Source organism: Sander lucioperca, chromosome 13, assembly GCF_008315115.2.
Source record: "Sander lucioperca isolate FBNREF2018 chromosome 13, SLUC_FBN_1.2, whole genome shotgun sequence".
Classification (NCBI taxonomy): Eukaryota; Metazoa; Chordata; class Actinopteri; order Perciformes; family Percidae; genus Sander; species Sander lucioperca.
In genome coordinates, this window is record NC_050185.1 from 7268730 (window position 1) to 7295000 (window position 26271).

General features: G+C 40.8%; 1 protein-coding gene across 2 annotated transcripts; it reads left to right on the forward strand.

Moving 5' to 3' along the window:
• The first annotated feature begins 100 nt into the window (after positions 1-100).
• Positions 101-21362, forward strand: LOC116058069 (flotillin-2a). 2 transcript variants are annotated; one of them, XM_031310674.2, is made up of 11 exons: positions 101-329; positions 4239-4320; positions 6509-6599; positions 11535-11658; positions 12850-12968; positions 13067-13180; positions 13334-13453; positions 13557-13771; positions 14589-14772; positions 15518-15667; positions 18056-21362. In XM_031310674.2, the coding sequence occupies exons 1-11, from the start codon at positions 281-283 to the stop codon at positions 18092-18094; spliced, it is 1287 nt and encodes a 428-aa protein (XP_031166534.1). In that variant the 5' UTR covers positions 101-280; the 3' UTR covers positions 18095-21362. The 2 variants fall into 2 exon arrangements, with proteins under 2 accessions (XP_031166534.1, XP_031166533.1); XM_031310673.2 differs by lacking the exon at positions 6509-6599 and adding an exon at positions 7117-7207.
• The last annotated feature ends 4909 nt before the right edge of the window (positions 21363-26271 follow it).

Consider the following 26271-nt stretch of genomic DNA (forward strand, 5'->3'; position numbering starts at 1 on the left):
GAGGGGAGGGGTAGCTGATCATGTCAAGTGGTAGCACAATAAGTAAAGAAGTATGGCAGTGTGACCTTCAAAATAAAATCACAACGCGTATTTAAAGCATGTGTTCCTCAACATTACTTTTATTTTGAAAGTCATAAGCGGATGCGCTATTCGTTGCTCGACTATCGAGATTGTACTCATCGATGAGGTGGAAAAAAACAGGAAAACAGTGTGTTTATAAGTGAAATTTGTTTTGTAAGCGTCGAGTTGGTTTGTATACGTGTTTTTTTCTGTAGATAAAATGGGGAACTGCCATACCGTTGGACCGAACGAGGCCCTTGTGGTTTCAGGTACGTTAACGCTTTTTGGACGATGCGTAGTTAACGTTACTAACGCTAAGTTAGCTAGCTCCTTGGGGTCCTTCCTGGAGCGTCGCAAGGCTCGATGAATTGTTTAATGCTTAACCCTGTAAAACAATAAAATCACTATATGAACCTGTAATCAACCAATATGTAGACAGTAGTGTTGTGTCACAAACTAACAATACGTATACTGCGAGCCAAAATACGTTAACCAATTGATGTACTGTAATGTTAACGGTCGATAGGTCCACACCATCCCAGAAAGAAAAAAATCATGTCCCCTTAAATCTTAAGTGTTTATGTATCTAGGAAAATCTGTCGTCTTTTGGCTAAGTGATATCCACCATATGGTACTAACGTTTATGCGTTTCTCCTCAGAAATATTTCTTGTCTCATAATACATCCACCTGTTTTCTCTGCTTAATCTTCTAAATTGTATGAAGTCTTTGCTGTAACTAAGGCGTGTTCAAGTGTTCTCTCTAGCTAACGTTCCATCTGAGGGTTAGTAAATTAGATTGGTCGTGGTTAGGCACCTTATTTATGTTTCTAAGTGCAACGTTTTGTTATGATAAATCAGCATTTATTGGACTAGCTGTGGGAAAGCTGCTGAGCCAGTGAGGATATATGTTATGTATATTTTACTTGAACAGTGGTGGTAGGATATGGTGGCTCTCTGACGCAGAAGAAATAGAGCAAAAAATAATTAAATCACAGGGAAAGAGCTCCTGGATCCGCACACTATCGCCTGATGTTTCTCAGACCTAAAAAAAAAAAAAAAAAAAAGACACATGACGTTTTTCAATCTCAGGGTGAAACTTTAAAGATCGTGTCAGTCACCACATAGAGGAACGAACGGAGGTGAGAGGGCGTGAGTTGCACATCCTGATTCCAAGACAGATTAATTCCAGAATTGCCTAAATAAATGACTCTGTTTTTAAAAGGAGGCTGGGTGCCAAAGCACATTCCTTTTTTGGCCAAAGGCAAAGCCTGATATAACGCCTCCTTATCTGCATATTATGAGTAAAGGCGTTCATTAATTAAGAATAAAACCCTGCATCAAGGAAACTTAAATTGATGACAGGATTTCTTTTTAGCTTGTTTTGCTTCTCATTCATTCACATGGAGCTCCTCCCCCCTCCACGGTGGAGTGAATCAGGAATCTCAGATATGCTAGTGGTAGGCTGGAACCACTGGGGTTATGGTGTGGAGCTCCCAGCATTTCTATAGGTCCTCAGCCTGTTACCACTGTAGTTGGCGATGGGTTTTAAATAGCAAAAGCCTGTCTCGTCCGCATTCCTTCATTAAATCCGCACTTCTAATCTTTATGAATTAGCCTAGATTATGTTTCGACAGAGCATGTCCAAAAATGTATTTTCATAGACATTCTACCTCTGGTTTAAAGTTTCAAGAGAGTTGATTATTTTGAAATGCCAGTACCATTTTATCTAAGCACTACAGGTTACATTTTCTCAGCTATTGAATTGTTTGAGGCAAGAAAACAAGGGAAATGTGGCAATATAAAGACTCACAAGACAGACTATAGCTCAATAGGTCATCGTTATTAACTCAAGTTGAGGGTATTGCTCAGTTTCCCAAGTAATCTATGTCCTTTTCCTGCGCCGCACATTGCAATGCTACTGTTTTCTGTGGGATATTGTTCAGTCACACCAGGAAAGTACATTATTTGTATAATGGAAAAAAATTTGAAACGCAATAGGCCACTGTGTCAGAGTGAGATTTCTCCTTATAGACTTGACATTTCATAATGTGACCCTAAAATAAATCTTTTATTAGTTACCCTGTTGATGGAAATGTTAAAAGACATAATCAGCAGTGTGTGAGATGTGGGTCAATATGCCCTGCTATAATGTTTGGTTGCTGGGGGGTATGTGTCAGTAAAGACAGTCCAGCCCCCCCCCCCGTCTGTCAGTTAACGTGTGACAGCTGGGAATGTTATGTTGGTGTTGTTGGAAACCCAGATTAAGTTATCAGACCGAGGCCATTGACTGGGACTAATATGTGTTACCCTACACCTATCTTGCATCTGCAAATGTCTCACATTCCCTAACAAACTATTGTTACTATACATTCTACAGTGCTGTGTTGAAAGGATGATGGCACATGACATCAGATTAAAAGATTAAAAGTGGCACCAGATAGCAGAGAGGAAGTGCATGCACCTAGTGTTACAGGAGCAAACATTGTGGGTGCTGTGGTTGGAAGACGGAGTAGTGCTGGTTTTTATGACTTTCTGAACAACACATGATCCTCTTCCTAAAAAAGCACTTGAATATTAAAACGGGGTCACTGTCTGATAGAACTTTCTCAATGCCTTCTATGCTACTTTGGGTTTAAAGCCAAATCTGCTGTCAGCTACATATAGGCTTGTGTTTTGTATATAGTATTATAAATTCCTTCCTTCCAATGAAGTGTATGAATTCAAGTGTTTAGTGTGCATGCGCACATCAGTTTGCATACAGGGCCAACAGGTCTGTAGAGGATGCGGTGTCCTTATGCCTCCACACTATTTTGCAGCACTTAGAAGCCCCAGCTGATTTTGCACGTTTTAGAACTCAAGTAGTTCAAATCAACAACATGCTCTCTAAAAAGCGGCACATAAACACTGGTGCCCCCCCCCCCATAAAAGGTGTGTACTTTCACCTTTTATGTATAATGACTCTAACTCAAACTGTAACTCTGTCAAAATGTACAGTATACATTTGCTGACAACACAACAGTGGTTGGGCTGATCTCATCAGACAATGAATCAGCCTACAGAAAAGAGGTACTGTCTCTGGTGGACTGGTGTCATCCCCATAATCTCAAACTGAACATCTCTAAAAAGAAGCAGCTGGTGGTGGACTTTTGTAAGAACAGAAAGGCTCTCCCGCCACTGACCATAAATGGAGTAGAGGTGGAAAGAGTGGATAACTTCAAGTTTTTAGGTACAACAATATCCTCCACTCTGAAATGGGATGACAACCTGCGCTGCATCGTTTAAAAAAAAAAAGCCCATCAGAGACAATTTTTCTTACGCCAACTCAAAATGTTTGGAGTTTCTGCAATTGTACAGAGCTGCTACATAGAGAATGTGCTGACTTGTTCTATATCTGTGGTTTGGAAACTCCGCAGCTCAGCAGAGAAAGCAGCTGTACAAAATTGTAAGCACTGCCTCAAGAATCATTAATTGTGAAATCACTTCTATCAGTCAGAGATGTATGTAAACTGCATCCAGCGAAAAGGACTGAAAGTCCTCCCAAGACCCCACACACCCTGCTAACCCCTCACTGACTGTGACTCTCCTCTCAGGGGAAATACTAAACACTACAACAGCACCTCACGGACACAATGACACCGTGTGTGTGTGTGTGTGTGTGTGTGTGTGTGTGTGTGTGTGTGTGTGTGTGTGTGTGTGTGTGTGTGTGTGTGTGTGTGTGTGTGTGTGTGTGTGTGTGTGTGTGTGTGTGTGTGTGTGTGTGTGTGTGTGTGTCCTGCTATGAATGCTTAGTTTTTTTGTGATGAGCACACTGCACCAAATTGTATGGCAATAAAGTCTTGGATCATGTGTGAATGTGTTAAATAAATTGCACACAGAATATTATCACATTCCACAAAAGTAGTCAGTGAAGTTTGTTTTTTTTTTTTTTAAATTATTGTTAATTAGTGATTAAATGATGCCATAAATCTGCAATAACTGAGTTTTTTGGCCACTAGCTAGCAGCGGAAACACGTTGTGAACACAGCATTGACATATATCACAAATCACAAATTTCTGGTCTGTTGCATTTGGGCTGGTCATTTTTTTTTTGCGACTGTTATTTACTGATGCTGCTACAATTAAATTTTTTTCTGTGTTGATTATAACCGTGTGATGTCCATTTCATCTGTGTTGCTAAGGTGGTTGCTGTGGCTCAGATCAGAAGACGTATATTGTGGGAGGCTGGGCTTGGGCCTGGTGGCTCATCTCTGACATCCAGAGGTAAGAGCTCTCTCTCGCTCTGGCTCCAAACCAAAGAAAAATGTTCAAATGTCCTTTAGAGCCATTCAGTCTTAAGGTGCTGGAACACCAAGGAGATTTTTTTTTTTTTTTTTTTTGTGGTGTGTCCAGCGCCATCGAGCCCCGCCAATTTAACATGTTAACTCTGTCTATTCAACATGTTGAATCGGCGTCGCCGATGTCGGTGGGAGCGATCACTCTGTTTAACTTAACCCTTGTGTTGACTTCGGGTCACATTGACCCGTTTTCAATTTTTGTTTTATATCTGAAAATATGGGACGTAGAAATAAGCGCTGAAAATGTGTAGAAGAAAAATGTAACAATCTAAAACGTTGGAAAAAGCAAAAACAAACTGTGAAAAAAAGGCGTCAAAAACGTCGACCTTTTTTTCAAGGTTGACGGGAAGACAACACAAGGGTTAAGCAAATTAGTGTACAAGAAGTGAAATGTTAGTGAGGAAAGCAAGCAAACGACTCAAGTCAAGAGGGCACACAAAAAAGGTGGCTGTAGTCTTTTGCGGTGTGATCAAGTGCAACTTTTAGGCCAAGACACAGGCGATGTGAAGAGACGCCACAGTCGGCCTTCGCGCCACTAGTTATTTGCTGTCTGCTTGGTGTTTCAAAACCTTTTAATGGCACAGTGTGCTCACAGACTTAGACAGTCAGGAAGCTTTTAAGAACACAGTATTTTTGCAACATGTTCACAGGTCTAAAAAATGTTGTCCATCCACATATTAGAAGTCATGCCTAAAGAATTGAACAGGCTCTTCCACGCGTAAGGTAAACTGTACTTGAAGTACAATATGCAGAAATATGTCAAAAATATTTTTTTATATCACTGTAAAATCTCACAGTTGTGGCACTAGGATCAAAGTCCCTAATTTAATGTCAATGAAGTAGCTTTTGTTTGCAATGAAACTACAGTCAGGGCTGTCACGTGGCCAGCTTTCGGTGAGACTTTTTCATCTCTGAGTGATCACGACTTAAGACTGAACAGCCGCCCCCCAATCTAGCTGTACCATCTGTAAAAGACAGCGTACAGTAATTCTAATGCACATGAACTAACGTGTGATATCATTCCTTGTTTTTGGAGCTCCCGGGTTTAGTTTAGATGTATTATTTTTGGGGTTTGCATGCCTATTTGTTTCTACTTTGCTAACCTGCTTTGCTTTGTCTGTTGTCTATCTTACCCTGTCTAAGCCCTAATGTGTATCCTTCCGGTTACCCATTTCCCATTAAGTGCTGCTCTTTGTCTTTAGTTTCTGGGAGACTTAATGGTAGACCTCGACAATAACATAAAGTTGATGCTCTAAATGGGGATTTACAAATCCCCATTTAGAGACCGGCTGTCCCAGGAATCCTTTCTCGCCTATTTTTTATTGTGCATTTTGGTCATGTGCAGTTTGGGCAACATTTCAGATGCTTTCTTGGATGATTAAAAACAGCAGAGAGTAGTGGCCCCTTGAGCTAAAAGCCCTGTGTGTGTATAAGGACGGCAAAGGGGAGGAGGCAGTGCGTCTTCCCGCTCATGATGCAGTAATCATGTTAACATCCAGGCCTGTGTCTCATTGATCCAATTCTTCTGGGAAGAAGGCGGAGCTGTTAACCAGAGAGTTTTCTATTCTAACCGCTGCTGCAGCCTCTCATGTCTTTGACTCAGAAAACAGTGAATTTAAGTCAGTATTTATTGTAAAAGAACAGCTATGGCTGTTTTTTTTTTTTTTCAGCTCTGAAACATAATCCCACTAAAACAATCTAGCCAGTATTGAAGTGGAGGATAACGATTGTTTGTGAAGACATTCTTGCGCAATCTCAATACAAAATGTAATCTTGGAGAGGCGCTTGACTCAAGAATCCTTTTGACACTGACTTGAGTTTCCATCTATGGATCATGCTCCTTTCCCCAGTTTATTGAAACCTTTATTAACAGACAGAGACAAGAGAAGCTGTGTTGTAGTTGTGACGATCCTGGATAGGTAAGTCGAGGTGTCAGCAGCACCGCGTCATACATGAAACAGCCTTCAGCGCTAAAACTGGCAAAGCAGAAGGTCCTGTCTTTCACCCCCCTCCCTCTTTCCCTTGACCATGGTAACTGACATTCCTAACAGCTGTTGTCCAACTTACTGTTTTGCCTCTGCTATTCCCGCCTGCCTGCCTGCCTGCCTGCGTAGAATGTCTCTGGAGGTTATGACCATCCTCTGTCGGTGTGAGAATATCGAAACTTCGGAGGGTGTTCCCCTGGATGTGACAGGGGTGGCTCAGGTAATGCATTTCACAAGACCAACAAAAAAAAAAAACCAGTGGCTGGTGCTCGCGACCAAAGGAAGACTCAGGAAAAAAGTTCAACTAACGAACTAACGTTGTCCGTATATTTTCTCATCTTCATGGCTTTTTTTCTTCTGCAGTGGAGGGGAGACAGTCAGCTGTAACTTGGGCTTCGCCAATAAAGCGGAACTCTGAGTCACTTTTGGCAACGGGGTCAATAAATGAAGGCTATCGAAATGGCTAAAAATAGGATTTGAGGAACCCAATGTTAAATACAAATGAATTAATTTGAATTAAAACTGCATTTGAAAACAATTGCGGCAAAAATCGAAATCCTACAAAGTTTGAATTGTGGATAGCATTTCATTTTGCCCCGTTGTTAGTGATCTGGAGTCCTTGGGTGAATGGTTTCACTTTGTTCCGTTTTTTTCCTTGTGTTCTGGCCCCTCCCTTCATTTGCTTTCCCTCCGAACATGTCAATTTTTATTTTATATTTTTCCACATTCTTCAACAGGATAACGCTTGAGATTATGACCCTGCAGCCCAAGTGTGATGATGTAGAGACAGCGGAGGGTGTAGCTATTACTGTCACTGGGGTGGCTCAGGTAAATCACCACACTTTTCTGGGAATGCCAGTTCAGACTCTACTAACCCCCTCCCCACCGCTCTTGTCTTTAGTGATGGTCAAATGAAGTTTCGCGAACCGCTGTCTTTATTTAAGACATTTGACCATCACTACTTTTCTTTGGCTTCACCCCATAACAACAGCAGAGGCGGTATGTCAAACAGAGGGCTCAAGTTAAGATGCACACACCTGTATTTTTGATTAGGACACATTAAGGCTACATCCACACGACTCCGTTTTCATTTTAAACCAGTCTTTTAAAACAAAAACCATCTCCGTTCTCACAAGCATTTTATTACTGTCTAGAATTAATCTCCGTAAATACTAACGAGCCTGAAAACGCATAATCATAGGCCGTTCATATACACTGGGCTTGCGCGTGCCAGTAAGGCTGATAATGCTGCCGGACACAGGGAAGTCATGCAAGTATTATAAAATGCAGAATTTAACCGCTCATCTGCTGCCAGCATCGACAACAAGGTCAGAAACGCCTTCGTTATCCATGTTGAATTAACCACCGGTAGTCAAGGCTGATGATGTTTGTTTTCTTCCGGAGAAGGGTCACATGATAGGGGCGTGACGAATCAGGGAAGGTCACGTCTTGACTGATAACACCCAATCAGGGCTGCGTATGTGGGCGTCTGCATCGTCGTTTCCAAAGGTCTCCGTTTCTGCCCCTTCCAGACTACAAAGCAACCCCGCTATTTCAAACGAAAACGAGATCAGCAGCATTTTCAAATGTCTCCGTTTTAGGGACTCTGAAAGCTCAATGCTGTTTTAAGCCCCCAACGCGTCCATCCAGGCAGCGCTGCGACCGTTGACTTCAAGGCACCTAACCTTAACCTTAACCCTAACCATAACCATTGCCTAATCCTAGTGCCTTCCAGGCAGCGCTGCCTGGAAGGAGACGTTGGGGGCTTAAAACACGATAAACACTCTGAAATGCCGGAATAGTGTGGACTTGAGGCGTAAATGTCCGTAAATGTGTTTTAAAATGAAAACGTAGTTGTGTGGGAGTAGCTTCAGTTAGATGTACATACAGTAATGTTGGGTCAGATTGTAGTCAATGCCAGTGTTTTTTTTTTTTCATTGTGTCTGCTATTAAGTTGTTAGATGCTGTTCAGTGCCAAAAATAACAATTTCTTTTAGGTTGACGACTTTAAGTTGTTAAAGAGAAAATCCACCTTAAAATAAAGCTCACTAAACATCTACTCTGTGCGTACACCATAAAAGTTAGCAGCATCAAGACATGGACACTAGATGCGTAATAATGATATTATTGTGGAGATTGTTGTTAGTGAAAAAACATTAGGCATGATGAAGAAGGGCTCAGTATTACGCTGTTGTGCAGTAACACACAGAGCAAAGCTATCTCCACTGCAAACATTTGGCTCTCTGATTATGTCACTCTCTATCACAGTGACTGACAGAAGGTAAACACTATGATTGCATGGGAATAGTCTAATTCATTCAGTAATGAGACAAAGCAAACCTTTCTTTAGCCGCTCACTATAACGAAGAAAGAAAGTAAACACTATACTATGGGGAATATAATCAAGCATGATATGGCCTGGTCCTGTGCAACACATTGTTGTTGTTGTTGTTGTTGTGGTTCTATCAATCCCAAAGTTGCTGAAGTACAAAATCTACACTGTAAGTATGTATGGCAGGACTGTCCCTTTTTAAAAATCCAGTTTAAGTGTCTTTGAGCAACAAACTGTATCCCTACCTTTCCTACCCTTAATAAAAAGGGAAATCTTGTTTTTTATGGTGGATTTTCTCTTAATAGAACCTGTTACCCACCATATACCACTATGTTCTGCATTTCTGTTTGCAAATGATATTCTGCTCCTATTCATTTCCCCTTTTTTGTCGGCATGCCAGTATTACTTTTTGGGTTTGACAGAAGATGCCTCATTGTTAGTTTAGTATTTTGGCCACAGTCATGCCAGTGTTCCTCTGTGTTTTTGCTACATGCATGCTGACAATGAGCCCACTGTGTGGAGTTAAACAGCCCCTCGCTCTCACACAGTTCACTTCACAGAGAGGCTCATCATGCCACTGTTTGATTAGTCAAGCCTAAACCAAAGCCATTGTGCCATGACAACAGGAGTAGTGTGTCCTTGTTAAATTAAAGAGACACATATAGAGGTAGGCCCCCAGCAGAAATAATGTAAAGGAAACCAGAGCAGAATGTTAGTCTGGGGTATTGTTTTAACTTTTAGTGTCAGGTGGATATCAATCACACTCTTCCATTTCAGTCACATTTTGCCACGCAACATTCAGTTGAGAGTATTTTTGTCTACTTTGACAGCCTACTGGTCAGTTATCAGTAAAACAACATCAATTGATGGATCCAACAAATCCATCACCTTAAAAAAAAAAACAATCTTGGAAGTTTAGACCCCATTTGATCACATTTCCTGTACTTTCAGTTTTCAGTTTTGTGTCACGAGGGAGCTGTGGGTTTGGAGGAGGCAGGAGGAAGGGTGGTGTCACGAGGGTGATGCGGGGGTTGGAGTAGTAGGTCAGGAGTTAAGTGGTAGAGATTGCACACTTTATTCCAGTGTCATGCGCGGCACGGCACCCCCTGCTGTCTGTTTGAGCTGGCCTGAGTGTGGTTGTGTGGCTGGCTTGCAGCCTTTTCTGTTTTCAGACGTGTTTCCGTGGTATGACGTCCATCCTCCCTGACTTTGTCTTGCCCTCATTCCTGGTATGAGTGCATGTCGCAAAACAAAACCATGTGCAGACCTCTTGCCTAAGGACCCAGCTCACTCTCTCTTTTCTTACAGCTCCCGTGGAGTACAATATCACCCAAAACTTCACTTTTTGATTTCCTGACTGTATAAGTGACCTATCTTACTATGGATGACTGTCCTTGTGTTTATCTTGTAAACCTCAGGTCATTGCCATTGATTGTCCTTTTGTTTAATTTAATTGTAAATTATCCCACTGATGATTGCCCAGCTGTAAATGATCCCGTTCATTGTTTTTTTGACCTTGTAACAGGAGCATACAGTTGATTGCTGGCACTGCATTACCATGAAGCTACTTTAGATGTTGGGATTTTCTTCCGTGTTATTATCACTTGAAGTAGAACTTCATTAACGGGGGATATATCCTTGTGTATCATGAAGTTTTATAGTGGAGTTTTAATTATAAGTACATGCAGGGGCGCAGCACAAAATTCTGGGCCCTGTAGAAAGGCATTTTCTATGGGTCCCTCCCCACACCCACAGCTATTCATTCTAGCATCTTTTTATCTGGGTACTCAGTCCCCTTTTTCCCCCTAGTCCGACGCCCCTGAGTACATGCTTTGCTTGTCATCATAAGCCCAAAAGGAACAGGTTTGAAGTCAAATTGTCTGCATCTTCTGCTATTGATCACAGATGTAAAGCATCTAATAGCTGATTTTTGATCGTAGTTTGACGTGAAGGCCATGGATCAGTCTGCACTTCCAGGCACCATACATTGTAACTACGGTCACTATGTTATGATAAATGATGCTCTGTACATGCATAGCTAGTATGGTGTATTGAAATATAACAACGAAGAAGCATTTGGAATTTTGCACATGTAGTTTTGGTTTTTGAGAAACATAAACTTAAAAACTTGAACATGAATTGTTAATTTATCATAAAAAATCTGGCCATATAGAATGTGCTTGATGTCAGTATTGGCCAATATGTTCCAAACCCTTGTTTAATCAGGCTTACAGTGATCAGCTCTGAGTGTATAACTAAGAATTGAAGCAGTTCATCACTACACAGACAAATCAATAGCAATGATGCAGGACCATAAGTTTGATGTACCCAAAAATTGCATTGCAGACCTTGCAAGATTTTTCTTAACCCTTGTGTAACACAAGAGGTTTTGTACTTACGTTTACTTTGTTGAGAATTGCTCTCTAAACCCTATCTCTTGTAAAGTAAGTAAGGTTTATTTCTAGAGCACATTTAAACGCAGTTTAAGCTGACCAAAATGCTGTACAAAAAAACACTAAGGTGCTGTATTAACCCTTGTTTTGTCACACAAGGGTTAAATTCAATTTTTTTGTGTTAATTTCCCATTCTAAATGTTATGCTTTTATTTTGGACTTGTGTTCTATACATTCCTGATGGTGTAAATGTGATAACAATGATGTGTGGTAACTGAAAAGAGAGAAAACGATTGTTGGATGATACCACAAAAGCTAGTATGTGTCATGTTTTCATGGTTGCCACACCCATGTGTGCCTGTGTTTTGTATTTGTTCCTGTGTTTGTGGATGTGTGTTCAGCTGACGATCTTTGTCCACATTGGCACCAGGTGAAGGTGATGACAGAGAATGAACTGCTGGGTTACGCCTGCGAACAGTTCCTGGGGAAGTCAGTCGTGGAGATCAAGAGTGTCATCCTGCAGACCCTTGAGGGTCACCTGCGCGCCATCCTTGGTGGGTGGTCTCTCCAAACTGCATTGTCACCGTTTCTTTTTAGTATTTCCAACCAATGTGTACAGTCCATGTAGTTTGTCTTATATTCTAGGTAAAAGTAGAGAAGGAGAGTGATTAGGGGAGACAGAATGATAGCTCCAACAGATCCTTTATTACTTATCTTTTCTTACATTAACTTTTATTTTATTTTTTTTATTATAGAAACATCTTTGAATCAAAACACTTTGATTAATAAGATAAGCCACCAGTGAAAGACATGAACCCAACATGAACATTCTTTGCTACCAGAAGATTGTAAATGGCTGTAATTATCATGATTCTGGTTTCTTCTAAATGTAGATACATTTTATGGCTATTTTATTATTATTTCACAAGTTTTGTTTTGTCTTGTTTTGTTCAGTATGAGATAAGAACCTCACAATGATTTGGACTGAGTCACAATGTGAGATAGTTTTACCAGACATGTTTTTTTGTGGATTAAAATGTGCCAGTCTGCCAGCTTAGTTGCTGACTCGGCTCGGCCCAGTTTAATTTCCATGCTGGTAAAATGTGTTTGACTTAAACACACAATGTGTGTCAGCAGGCATGTGATATTATAGAGCAGCTATCCGCATGCACAACAACACAATGATCAAACAAAAACAAGTAAAAGGACAATTTGATCAAAGTGTGCAGAATGAGACAGAATGACACTAAAGACAGAATATATTGAACAAAATGGCAGGTGCTGCTTCTGTTTATTTAAATAAAATGCTGTTGCAAACATATAATGATTACCTTCCTCTGTGTCAGAGGAGCAGGTGTAGAGGGTAACAATGAGGATGTATACATCTGATAATGTCACAGATAATCTTCCATTGTGTCTCTTGACATATTGCCCATCTTTGTCAGTGTGTCCAATTTTAGTTAAATAATGTCTGTAGAGCACCCGGATAGCTCACCTGGTGGAGTGGGTGCCCATATATAGAGGTTTACTCCTTGGCGCAGCGGGCCCGGGTTCGACTCAGACCTGCGGCCCTTTTCTGCGTGTCGTTCCCCCTCTCTCTCCCCTTTCATCATCTTCAGCTGTCCAGTCAATAAAGGCCTAAAAATGCCCAAAAAATAATCTTAAAAAAATAAATAATAATAATAATGTCTGTAGAAGTTACAGTTTGAAAGGGAAGGCACTAACCAGCGTTACCATCCTTTCAGGCACCCTAACCGTTGAGCAGATTTACCAAGACCGAGACAGATTTGCCACTCTGGTGCGAGAGGTGGCATCACCTGACGTCGGCCGCATGGGTATCGAGATCCTCAGCTTCACCATCAAGGTGTGAGACTTCATTCTGCACTCATCTAAATTTGAAATTAGAATAATTGAATTACTTGCCATACCTTTTTTTTTAATATTTATGTATCCCTCTGACAGGATGTATATGATAAAGTGGAGTACCTGAGCTCACTGGGCAAAACGCAGACCGCTGCAGTACAGAGGGATGCAGACATCGGAGTGGCAGAGGCAGAGAGAGACGCTGGCATCAGGGTAAGAGGAGCTTCAAGAGGATATTAAACCTTCAAAAGAGCAACTGAAAAAACATCCGTTCTCTTGATTGTCAATAGCTGTCACATTAGGAAACCAACAAACTGCTCCTAATCCATCCCCCTGTCGTTATCCTCTGCACGTCGTCTTTTACAGGAAGCTGAGTGTAAGAGAGAAATGATGGATGTTAAGTTCTTAGCTGACACAAAAATGGCTGACTCCAAACGAGAGCTGGAAATGCAGAAAGCTTCCTTTAATCAGGAAGTGAACACAAAGGTATTACATTGTATAGTTTAGATTGCATTTTGAGCAGAATATTGTCAACAGTCGACGATGAGAGTGAAGTATTTATAATAATAAAAAATACCCGCCTCTCTAGAAAGCAGAGGCTCAGCTGGCGTACGAGCTGCAGGCGGCCAAAGAGCAGCAGAAGATCTGCCTGGAGGAGATCGAGATCGAGGTGGTGCAGAGGAAGAAGCAGATCACTATTGAGGAGAAGGAGATCGACCGCACGGAGAAGGAGCTGGTGGCCACCGTGAAGAGGCCTGCCGAGGCCGAAGCATACAGGATGCAGCAGCTGGCTGAGGGTCAGAAGTGAGTGGCTCCCACACATATCACCCTTCAGTGCCCAGTGCAAACATTCTCTTAATGTCTCCAAGGCTCATTTCACTTGTTTGCATTTTGCAAATATTCATGATTCAAGTGTCACTGTCCTTTATTTTAAGTTGTCTACATTTATATCACCACAATTCCTGAAACGGCAACTATGCAGCAACAACCAATACTGGATATAATGTTACTTAACATCCCCTGTGTCATAATTCAAGATGTTTACTCATCTAGAGACCCTGTTTGGATTGAATAATGCACTAAAATGGAAATGAGTCCCATAAAGCTACATGTGTACGTGCGTGCATGTGTGTAGGAGCTCAGCCCAGACACAGGACCCAGACAGGGGAGAGGCTGCAGTGTGATATGATACATACTACAGATTTAGCCCCAGGGCCTGTTTAATACCGCGTTTCGGTACCCATCCCTAAATAAAATTTAAAATTAAGATTTTCCTTACTCATTGCATTTTCTTTTGCGGTGTGTTCATCATTATCCCTGTAACATTATGGCCACAATTAGGCCTACTGACAATACACGTCCAGCCATATACTGGGTTTTGACCTAGTCTTGTTTAAGTTAATAATGTTGTATGATACTGTTAAAGTTTATTTACATCAGCACAATAAACACAGTAGTAACACCGGGCTAAACTCTATTTTCAATTTACAATCTGCTTCTTTTTTTTAACCTGGAAATCAAGCTTAAATAATCAAAAATGATTGTAGAACAGTACATGACTGACTGCTAATAACAGTAAACACTAAACGGTCCTTTTGATGCTTCTCTAACCCAACCCCAGGATAAAGACGGTGCTGACGGCGCAGGCGGCGGCCGACAAAATCCGCCTTATTGGTGAGGCGGAGGCCTCGTCCATTAAAGCGGTGGGGAAGGCAGAGGCTGAGAAGATGAGGCTGAAAGCTGAGGCCTACCAGCAGTACGGCGAGGCTGCCAAGACAGCTCTGGTCCTGGAGGCTCTGCCCTTGGTCTGTGCTATTCATTTATACACCACTGGTTTTAAAAGCATTCACCGACATTTGGGAAGTTTGGTCTATTGGTCTGATTACCCCAATGTCTTCACCACTAGAGAGTTGGCACCAAAGTCATCTTTCACCATGTGGCATATCTATTTTATTATCCGCAGACTAGTCTTCACCATCACATAAGTCTATTATAAATCAACTGCGTTAAAACGTAGCGCATGTGTCAAAGAGAAACAATCTGCCATTGTCAATACCTCCGAAGAGTTTCCTTAACACGCCCGGCAGGTTTACATGTGGCTCTTTAAAAATGAACCAATCCTCCTCAACATGGTGTTTATTAAAGCATCCTGCACTAGTCAGGGACAGATGATTTTGGTGCCAATATTTTAGTCACATCTTGGTAAGGAGAACAAAGGGACAAAACCCCCAAGAAGTGGCAAATGTTGCAAATATGCAAAGGTTTATTTGTACATATGCATAATGTGAAATGTACAGTCTTTGGAGATTAGACTCCATCGTTATAAAAATAATTTTAAAAGGGTAGAGGAGCCAAGGCATATCCCCCCGATGGAGTCTAGACACTGGTGGTGGTGGTGGTGGTGGTGAAGGAGCCCGAAGACCAGACCGAAGGAGCCGACGGGAGCGCTCCTTCATACATATGTTCATGCCGATTCCTGTCATGTAAAGACGGTACGGGGAGTGTTTTGTCAGCGAACTAACAAACCAATGCTCACTTGTGTCTGATCAGATTGCCAGTAAGGTGGCGGCACCCCTGTCCAGGACCGGCGAGATCGTCATGCTGAGTGGAGACGGCAGCCGCGTGTCTGGAGAGGTGAACCGTCTATTAGCTGAACTCCCCGTGTCCGTCAATGCCCTCACCGGGGTGGATCTGACTAAGGTGAGAGTGGCACTGTTCTCCGCAGGAGTTCATATTTTTCATCACACACACTGTAAGCTTGCATGCTTGGCTTATGATTGTGTTTGAACTTCATGAACCAAAAAAATAGAACACAAAGCAGCTCATAATACTGTTGTTGATCCATATATCTGCTAGAAATGAGATTTTCCGTGGAATAAAACATCATTACAACAGATGACCAGAGGGCATTTAATAGGGCACAAACACCCACCGACGCTCAAAGATTCTCCATCTTGCCAGGCTGTAGTTCCATGCTGTTAGTTTGTTAATCATTCATGTCTTCAGCGATTTTCTAACAAAATAGCAAGAATGCCTAGCAGTTTGGGAGCAGCCTGGGAAGCCACATGGAGAATTTTACCACCCACACATGAACAAGGTTTAATATTTCTGACTAAAAGCTGAAAGTCTTATTGTGTAAATAGAAAACTGATTGCCAACACGGTCCCCATAACAATATCAGTGTATTTCTATGTAGTTTGTTCAGCTGCCCTCAAGTGCCTAAACATGTCAATGAATGATTTAGGAGCTTTAAGAGGAAGCAGGAACAATGTATTGTAACTAGCTAGTTTTTTTTCACAATTTTTTTTAAAACCATTTCTTTTCATCACTTTCATCCAATCTTAACTAAATGTCAATTCAAAATAAGTGGCCATAATATGATTTATATATATTCTCCCAAAATGTCTTTAGCCTATTGTCAGCCCCTTGCCCAAAGGCTCTTTGTTGACACCATGGATGTATAATAAGAACTGGATACAGCGTTTGAGGCAGAGCTCCGTTCATTCCTATGAGATTTGCTCAGTGGCACATGAAGCCAAAAAAGCTCTACTGCAATGCTTCCTCACCATGGGGCCCAAACAGCAGGCCCACTAGAGACCTCCGCCGGGGCTCCGCTAACTTGAATGGGGATTAAATGATTAAATCGTGCAGCTCTTCTAGACTTTCCAAATGTTATCGGACCGAATGGATCAAATTCTAACAATGAAACGAGTAATTCGCTATGACACTAAAAAAAAAAAAAAATCCACTGATTTACAGACGTTGCCATGTAAGTCTTTTTATGCCCCGTGGCATCACGTGATGGGCATTGAAGGTGTAATTCAACTGTTTGGCTACTATGTCAAATTGGCTTAATATTTCATATATGCATATTTCATTCCAAAGTGGAAGATTGCTGTGATGGAGAAATATGATCTACAGCTGTAGTTTCTGAATGTGTGACAGTACTGTAAGCTAGGCCCTTATATTAGGGGCTTTCCGACCGGAGGGATTTTTGCAGTTCTTAGAACTAAACGTTCCTAGAACACTTTTTTCGTCGTGTTCCGACAGGAACAATTTGGGGATTTTTAAGTTCCTCTGGCCTCTGTAGCGTACTTTTTTAGCTCCTACTTCAGAGCAGGGTCTTTTCCCTTTTCCTAGGTGTACTTGATTGGTCGAACTTATAAGTCACGCCCACTGCCAACGCGGAAACTTGCAGACAGAGCAACAACCAACAACGGGACATTTTTAACAATTTTCACCATCTTATTCATCATTAAATTCCCTTCTGACAACGTTTTAGGCGAGAAATTAACTGTTTAGATTTCAAATATAGGCAGTCTTGCGCAAATTGATGCCGAATTGACAATTTGCTTCAAAGTTTTCGGAGTTCAGAAGCTCCATCAAGTGAGGCGACAGCCAGCAAGCGCCTGCCCCAGCTTCTAGCTCGTCGCTGGGCCAGTCATGCTCAGAGACCTCGCGGTAAGCTGGAGGTCTCTCAGACCGCTCTCGTAAATAAGAGGCTTTTATTTCGCCGTTGACGGTTTGTTTGTTTAAATATCACAACAAATGTCCATAAGATTAACGGGAACCTGTGGTTAACTGTCTTTTCGGAGTTAAACTCCACAAGCGTGTCCTGCGGCTCGCCGGCCGTCACACACACACACACACACACACACACACTCTCAGTCCCACACACACACGTCCACAGCGCAGCAGGCAGAGGCGGGGTCTGTTCTGAGTATAATAAAACCCCGTCTGTGTTGAGCAAAATATTACGTGAATTACTACGAGAATGGACGTGCATTTAATATAGGAAAAGTGCACAAGTATTAGCATCATTTGTTGTTGTATGTGACGCTAAGGTCTAGTGACGATGCTATGACCGTTGCCGTGCTTGCGTCGCTCCCTTACCCCTCCTACCAGTCCCTATGGCCACTTGGCCAGTGGGAATGCAAACGGAAAAAAAGATTTTGGGGGAGAGTAGTTCTTAGAACTGCTTAGAAGTGTACTTTTCCTCTAAAAAGTACAAGTACTATCCGGTTGGAAAGCACCTATTTATTACTCTCTGTTAAAACCAGCTAATGCTTCTGCCCTCTGATCCCACAGATCCCTCTGTTCCAGAAGATGGTCAGCCCACAGTGCTAAGCAACCATCTAATGAACCAGGCCAGAGACTCTAAATCCTTCAACAGTTATCTGCCTCAAGCATGAAAAGAGTTTTTTCAGCCTCCGGCCCCTTATGTGACTGCCTTTGACCAGAAACACTTGACACCAAACAAGAGTTTTTTTTTAATATTTTTAAGAGGTTTTTAATTTTCTAAAGGAAAACAAGCTGGGGCCTTACTTCTAAAGGACCAGACTATATGCATCTTCTGTTGGATTTAGTTTTCGACACATTGATCCTTATCACACTGCACTAGTTAGCCAGGATTATATGCTGCCATCCTGTCCAGTCCTATAAATCAGTCAGAGTTGGTCCACTCTGAATGTGGTGGTGTTAAACATTATTTTAGAAAGAAAAACACCTCAGTCTTCAGTAGTTGGAGCTGGAAACAGTCCAAAAAATTAAAGCCAAATCTGAATATTGTTCTCTGCTCCAGAGCTGTTCAAGTTTCTGCCTCAAATGTGGGATGTACCACTTCCCCGTCAGGTGTTCTGGCATTTATTCACCTTGGGGGCAGTGTCCAGCCTCTGCCTCTTCATCCTCAAACAGAGCCCAGTTAGTGAAGCAACTTGCAGTAGACTGAGCCCGGTGTGAAATGGGCAGCTTTTATTTCCTCGTTGCTTTTAAAATTCTTTATATTTTTTATAGATGAATTAACTCTAACTCAGAGAAACTTTGATGGATTACCAAACCTATGGCTGACCAGATCTTAACCCACTGTGATTGTAAAAGTTACGCTATATTACAATATCAGTAATATTTGAATCACTTGTATGATAATTCTTACCTCGCGGTATACTGTCATGTTGCCTGTCTTCTCGTTCTGATGTGCAGTGCCTGTTTACCACTCAAGTGCCCAAACCTTAGGACGGTGATTTTGGCTTTAGTTGGATTCATGTCAGAGTATATCACTGTGTTTATAGATGGATGATGTTTTAATATTGTTCCCTGTTCTCATAACATCTGCTTATACTAACAACGGTGTTTACGCTTCACTTTTGTTGCGTGTTTTAGCACATGGGCAGATATAAAACGCTAAGCAAACGCATAACACAAAGCCATACTTAGAGAAGATTAGCCTTAAAAGATACCCTGAATATTTCTTTCTTACTCGAGTAGCACGTGGTAGACGGTCAGGGTCTGAGCTTTGATTCATTTTGGTTCCTCCTCCTCAGATGAACTGTTATAGTCCTCCTTCTACGCAGATGTGGTAACGTGTTTCTGGGATATCGTTTTGTAACGTTCACTTTTGCAGACTGTATACACATTTTGTAAATTTAAAGAGTCACCCCTCACCTCTGCGGGTTGAAAGTTGCCACTATGTTGCTTATCTGACCACACCCAATCTGTGATGACAAAGCAAGTTTAGTGTTCCAATCAGTCGGTCCGTACTTCATTAAGTTGGAAGATAAGAAGGTGATCACATTATAAACACTGAGCGTGGTGTTGGTAAATTTAATGTCGAGCAGTTGGACCAATGACTTTTTCTGCTGCAGCATGTAAATCAAAGAGGATACTCTACTTACTAGATACTGTTTTTTCTTATTTGTTGCTCTTGTTGATTTAGGTCAATCTAATTTATACATATTGACTGTTAAAATCGTTTAAGCGTTGAAAGCCAGATGACAAATGTCCATAATGATGGTTTATGTTACATCATCACTTGTGGCAAGAAGACCCAGTGTTGAAACAAGTTTCAACCTGTAGATGGCAGTATCAACATGTAGTTTCAACCCATGTTGAGTTTGTGAATGAGCCACCACATCATCCAACCAAGTCACATCATACATCATCATTAACCACTTTACAGAATCTGTGAACTTAAATGTTTTTGTTTGATTTTGCCACTGACTGTTACAAAGTTATCATAGTCGCACCATCTTCTTTATTTTCTGTGAATAAACATAAGGCTTGAGGCTTGTTTTGGTCTGAGCAAATGTCATCTTGTTTCTGTTCTTGATGCGAATGTTGCAATTTTCTTTTAAGTTTCAAATGTGTTTCTGCAACTATTTTACCCACTGTAAATGTTGGTGAAAACGCTGCCTGGCTTGCTGCAGATACAATAATATTATTAAGCTATTGCTGTGTAATATTCTTTGCCATCATTTGAAATGGCCAGTGTTTTTTTTCACAAGTGATTAGCAGCATCTAATATCAGTCATTAGCCATTGAAACCTGACAAAGATCACCTGATGATGCATACACTGTCCCATTTTCAAACCGTGAGAATTCTCTGCAGCCAGCGGTTGACCCTTCCGTGTGGTCCGTCAGGGCCATCGGAGAGGGATTTGAAATCTGCTGCACAATAGATGATTGGCAGTTTTCTTTATCATTAGGCTAGAAAAATGCAAAACTACCCACCTAATGTAGTTTCTAAATACATTTAAGATGAGAAATGGAAGAGTTGCAGAATCGTATGACAATTCAAAAAGTGATGTTCTTTATTTGAGATGAATCAACTGTGAGTGGTTGTGTCCAGACTGAGTAAAGGTTAAAACAATCTAAGTAAAATAGTTAACAACTTAGTATTTTACTTTGTAATTCTCTGGGTTTTTTTTTATTTAGAAAAGTAGATGTTTCTTTGCTCAGTGCCTTTGTTGTATAATGAAGAGGCCATGTATACCTATATGTGCAGTCTGTTGACTATTAATCATACACATGGAAGTATGGGATATCTTGTCATGAATTTACTGTAAAATAGACTGATTTGTAGAATATGTAAACACTATACATATGTAGTGTTCCGCTGTAAGTTTTCCTCTTTCTACCTTTGCTGTTTTATGTACTTTACAACATTCTGTACTGCAAATGTACCAAGGAACACAGATTGGTAGATGATGAATAGAAATGTAGCATTGGGAAGCATTCAACATCTTTTCCTTTGGAATCTAGACCTCCTTAAAGTCTGTTAAATTCATTATTTTGGCCATTATATTGTGTGCCAAAATTACTTTGATTTGCATTGTCTAAGAATAGAGGCAACTTTCTGTTGCTCCATGTGGCATTCTAGAGGAGAATGTGACCAAACACTATAGACCTACGCCTTAACTCGTCTTCATCTGAAGCATGTCCATCTGTCGTCAGTCATGGAAATAATCTGTAATCTCTATTAAAATGATATTGTGGATTTATTTTGTGGCTTCTCATGTTACACTGGCCTTTGGAAAACTGATCCAGCATGGCATTTCAAGCATGTGTTCATGTTATTCTGTGTTGTGTGCCGCCCTACAATAAATGTTATACCACTTCCTGTTGGCCTCGCTGTCTGTCTGTTACAGAATATTACATTTGGAAGGCTTGACTTCGCATCTGAGGAGAAAGCTAACACACCGTACTGAATATTGTTCATGAAAAATGAACATGAAGGTAAAGATGAAAAGCTTTGGGTGAGCAGGAGCAAATGTGTCCTCCAATTAGCTGGACTTCCTCATTATCAGAGGTCAGGATGCTGGTGAGAGGTAAAATCATATCCTCAAAATGTTATCCATATTTAATGAGTATGACTAACAAATATTATGCATGGCTTGGGTATGTATGGACATATTTATTTAGAGCTGGCCGACCCATTAAGCGATCTGGTCTCTGGGGGCTGCCTAGAAAAGATTTTCTTTTTTTTTAATGAACATGAGACGATAATTATAAAAAAAAGTGAACTTCCTAAACAAAAACTGACAACATTTTGTGCTATTTTTAGCAACAACAAATAGTGACAAAACAATAAGTTCAGAGAGAGAGACTGGTTTGGTTCCTATTCTCATGTTACACTGACCTTTGGAAAACTGATCCAATGCAGATAATGTTCAGGGTTCATTAAAAATCCCTTCCATACTGTATCCAAATTTTTTTTTCATGTTTTTTTTCAATATATGAAATTAAATATGATTTGTGAGATATTGTTAAGTTTACTTTTTAAAAAGCAAAGCAAACAAAGAAATGAAACGGAGATGTATTTCTACTGTTGAGGTAAAATTATAGTCTATATGGCTATCACCAGACCAAGCTCAATCTTTTAAGATTGAACATGAGTCTGGGGAGTCTGCTCTGTATTTTCTACTGCACAAGGAGGTGATCAACGGGCATAGTTCAAATGACTCTGTACGCAATTGGATAGTCCTTCAACCAATCGAAACGATCCGGGTGACGTAGCAGCGACAGCGGCATCAACGCGTTGCTGCGCTTCGGTGGCCGCTATGTTGAATGTAAACAAAAAGCTGCTTGGTCGCTTCTCTATGGTCATCGTATTAAACCCGGCAATAGCACGCCAGGTGGATAAGCCAGTTTGTGATTGGTTCCCGCAAATTTGTAAGGGAAGCAGGATAGATAAACGTACAGGTTTCCAGCCTGAGCTGCAGGGTGAAATCAAATCGCCGGCTGATCGGGCTGGGTTTACCCAGTCTAGGAAAATTATGGAACAATACCAAAATAAATAAAAAAAATGTGCAACTCTCTTTTGGTTTATAAGAAAATGCTTTGTAATGCTATTTTTGAGTGTTACATATGTGGTTAATTTTCTTGTTTCTTTGCCAATATCTTGTTTTTTGTTTTGTATTTTTTTTTTCCTTTTCCTTTGAGGTGGGTGGATTTAATCAATAAGAACATATGATACGCATAAGCTTTTGCCTCAGCCAATCCTTTCAGTCACTGTTTACTGTTTGGGTTTACATTGTGATATGTATATAATTATTGTGTATGTATTATGTCTGCAACACGTTACGATGAGGTGGGGGCCACAAATCCAGCACAAATCCTGCTTAGGGCCCCCAAAAGTCTAGGGCCAGCCCTGTATTTACTCGTATTTCATTAAAGGGGTGATAGAATGATTATATTCGGTATTTCACACTGTTCCTTAACAATGTGGCATTAATATTCTTCAATTATGACTGTGCTTGCATGTTTAATGTGTTATGTTACTATTTCAATAACTTTAACAATATTAGCATTTAATTATGATTGCTGTCATAGGTTGGTAACATTGTGCTTAATCTCTGTCTAGTTCCCTAATGCTGCTCTGCAATGACTAATGTGTGCAAGTTGCTTTGCATGGCTACATATACTGAATAGTGGATTCATATTATTGTTTGGCTGCTTCCTGTTCTTCTGCATGGTTTAGGCACTTTACTGAGAGGGCTGACTTTGCCATTGTTGTCATTTTGGCATCTTACTGTGCTGTTTGTGTTTCTTAATCAGTCAATTCATTAGTTGTGGAGCATCTCGCCAAAGGACTGCAGTTTGGAAATGAACTGGTTTGCTAACACTGGCACATTTACAGAAATGCTGATTAATGTGCGTAGTCCATATAAATAGGGAACACAAACATTAAAAGTAAGGCTTTGATGTCAGTATTGTCTTATCTGAAGTCGGAATTAACTGTCATGTCCCGCTGCAGCTGATCTGGACAGCTGATGAGGACATGACTGTACAGCCTGACCCAGAGACAGTTATACATAATAAACATATGACATATGACATAATAAACATGAAGAGGGCAGTCATCTCACAAACTCTAATGGAGGACACAGATAGTGCAGCAACAAACTCCAATACTACTGTTTTAATAACCATAAAAACTATGGATAATACTACTACTACTTCCTCTAGCCTATTATGAATAATAATTGCGATAACACATTGATTCATATAACTGATTACAAGCAAATTTCTTTGGTTGATCAAGCTCAAAATGCACGAATGGATTCAAATGGAGACCTGATTGTCCAGTTTATTCTTGAACTCCAAAATCTTTGCTCAGCTTCAGTCCCTACATACACACTAAAAACTTAATTTAGAAAAGACTTTGGTCTGTACAGATGTGCTTCACGTTCCCTTTATCAGACAACACGTCTTCAGTGGTGAAAGAAGTCAAAGTACCCATACAATAATGTAAATATACTCCAAGGCCTGCATGCAAAATCCTACAGAAGTATTATCACAAAATGTTAAACACTCGTTCTGCAGTAATGTGTACCCTGTGACTGATATATTATAATGTATTGTTGATACTGATGCATCAATGTGTAAGCAGCATTTTACTGCTGTAACTGGTGAGGTGGAGCTAGTTTGAACTTCTTTATATACAGTTAGGAAGAATAGTCAAGTGGTTCCTTAGCTCGGGGTCACAAGATCAATCTGAGGGCTCGAGAGATGATTAATGTTAGAGGAAAAAGTTGCTACACAACTTCATATTCAATCCTTGTACTTTTCTGTAAGGCTTTTCTTCTAAGAGGTCACAAGCAGGTTGGGAACCACTGGTTTATCTTCTTACAATGTATTGGATTTTATAAACTTATCATATGTTTTTTTTAAGACATATTTTTTTGGGGGGGCTTTTCCGCCCCCACTTGACAGGACAGCCAGGTGAGAAAAGGGAGAGAGAGAGAGGGGGAAGACATGCAGGAAATCGTCACAGGTCGGACTCAAACCCTTGACCTCTGTGTCAAGGCACAAACCTCCAAGTACACATGCGCCTGCTCCACCCACCGAGCCAACCCGGCCACATCATATGTTTGTTTGTTTTTTAATGAAAAGAAAAGAAGCTAGTAATTACACTTGTCAGGTAATTGTAGTGAAGTCAAAAGTACAATATTTCACTCTAAAATGTAGGAGTAGAAGTATAAAGTAGCATACATGTAAAATACTTAAGTAGCGCACCAGTACCTCAACATTGGTAAATGTATTCAGTTATATTTCACCACTGCTCTTCTTCTGTATGCAGTTGCCGTGGTGTGATACAATTTAATTTATAAATGCCAGTTGTTTTTTTTTAACCATAAATAAGAAATAAGTGTGAAATAAGCATTTACCTCTCACACTGGTCATGTCCCAGAGGTATTAACTTCCTGACAATTATTACTCCTGGCCAGAGGTTTAATACCTCCTACACTCAGTTAATGAAAGATGGATAAAAAGTTTCACATTTTCACTTAAAATGAAAAAGAAACTCCAGAGACTCATGTTGCCCCAGGGGGAAGATCAAAATCAACTCTTTAATAATGTCATTTTTGTCCTCACTTTCCCGACTCTCACTTACCTATGCTTACATAAAAACACATTTCCACAGTGCTGTATTTTGTTCTGATCTGAGCCAGGGGTGGTAGGGAGGGGGAGAGCGGGGTGTGGCTGGACACAACTATAGAAACATGTGGTAGAGACTACTGCACATGATGTAATGGCATTAAGATTGCATTCACTGGTCGCTTAAGACACATTTAAGAGAAAGCTTTTCTCCCTTCCCCTAACTGTAAACAGTTTAATCGAACCCCCCCAACAACAAGTTTCCCCTGATTACTCTGAATAAAACCAACCTGTTGCGTAATGACAGCTTCCTCCCTTTTTGTCTCTACATGTGGTGAAGAACAAAAAAAAACTTATCTATGAATGCAAATGGACATTTGTAGGCAAAGTGTTGCATTTCTGCAGCAGATAAAGAGTTGGAGTGAAACCGAACCGCCCAGATAGTCCTACCTCCATCTTTATCTGTGCCTACAGGAGGACCCCTCACACCCCAAACCAGCTCCCACGCCCTAACTAGGGAGTGCGTTTCCATGGTAACTGCCATGTCCCACCTAAATCGGACCTTGCTAAAGAACAGTTCGTACACAGCATCCATAAACAAAAACTTGGCTACTGAACTGCACCATTGGTACATTGTTAGAATATTAAGAAGCAGAGTCCCTCTCCCTCTGTAGCTTTACACTAACTGTGAGAAATGAACTTGACCTTAAAGTAGAGGTGTAAGACGTGAGTATGCTGTGAATAGTTCTATGTTAATGAGTTGGTGTTGGAGCGTGTACATTCATCAGTGTTGCTTGAGAAGTCACTGTATTCCCCTGTATTCTTGCGTATATACTCTGCACTACATGACTCTGATCTCAGAGTTACTACACAAGCTTTTTCTCCAAATTCCAGTGTTTCTAGCAGAAGGTAAGAGAGCAAAGTCCCCCTCTATTATTTAAGGGACAAACTGTCAGGGATTAAAGACAAACTACACCGTTATCACAGTCCAGGCATCATTTGATGCTGTGAATTTGACGTGCGGTGTCCCTATGACATATCCAATAAAAAACAGATCTCAGCTCTCCATGTCCTGGAATCTAGCTGAGCGCATGAAAAAGAGTTTAATAAGTCAGATAACATGACATCAGCTGACATATCGCAGTATT

Coding starts and splice junctions, on each gene's coding strand:
- LOC116058069 (XM_031310674.2), top strand. CDS start 281: ATGGGGAACTGCCATACCGTTGGACCGAACGAGGCCCTTGTGGTTTCA. Junction 13,181..13,333: donor AGAGAGACGCTGGCATCAGG/GTAAGAGGAGCT, acceptor CGTCTTTTACAG/GAAGCTGAGTGTAAGAGAGA. Junction 13,454..13,556: donor ATCAGGAAGTGAACACAAAG/GTATTACATTGT, acceptor CCGCCTCTCTAG/AAAGCAGAGGCTCAGCTGGC.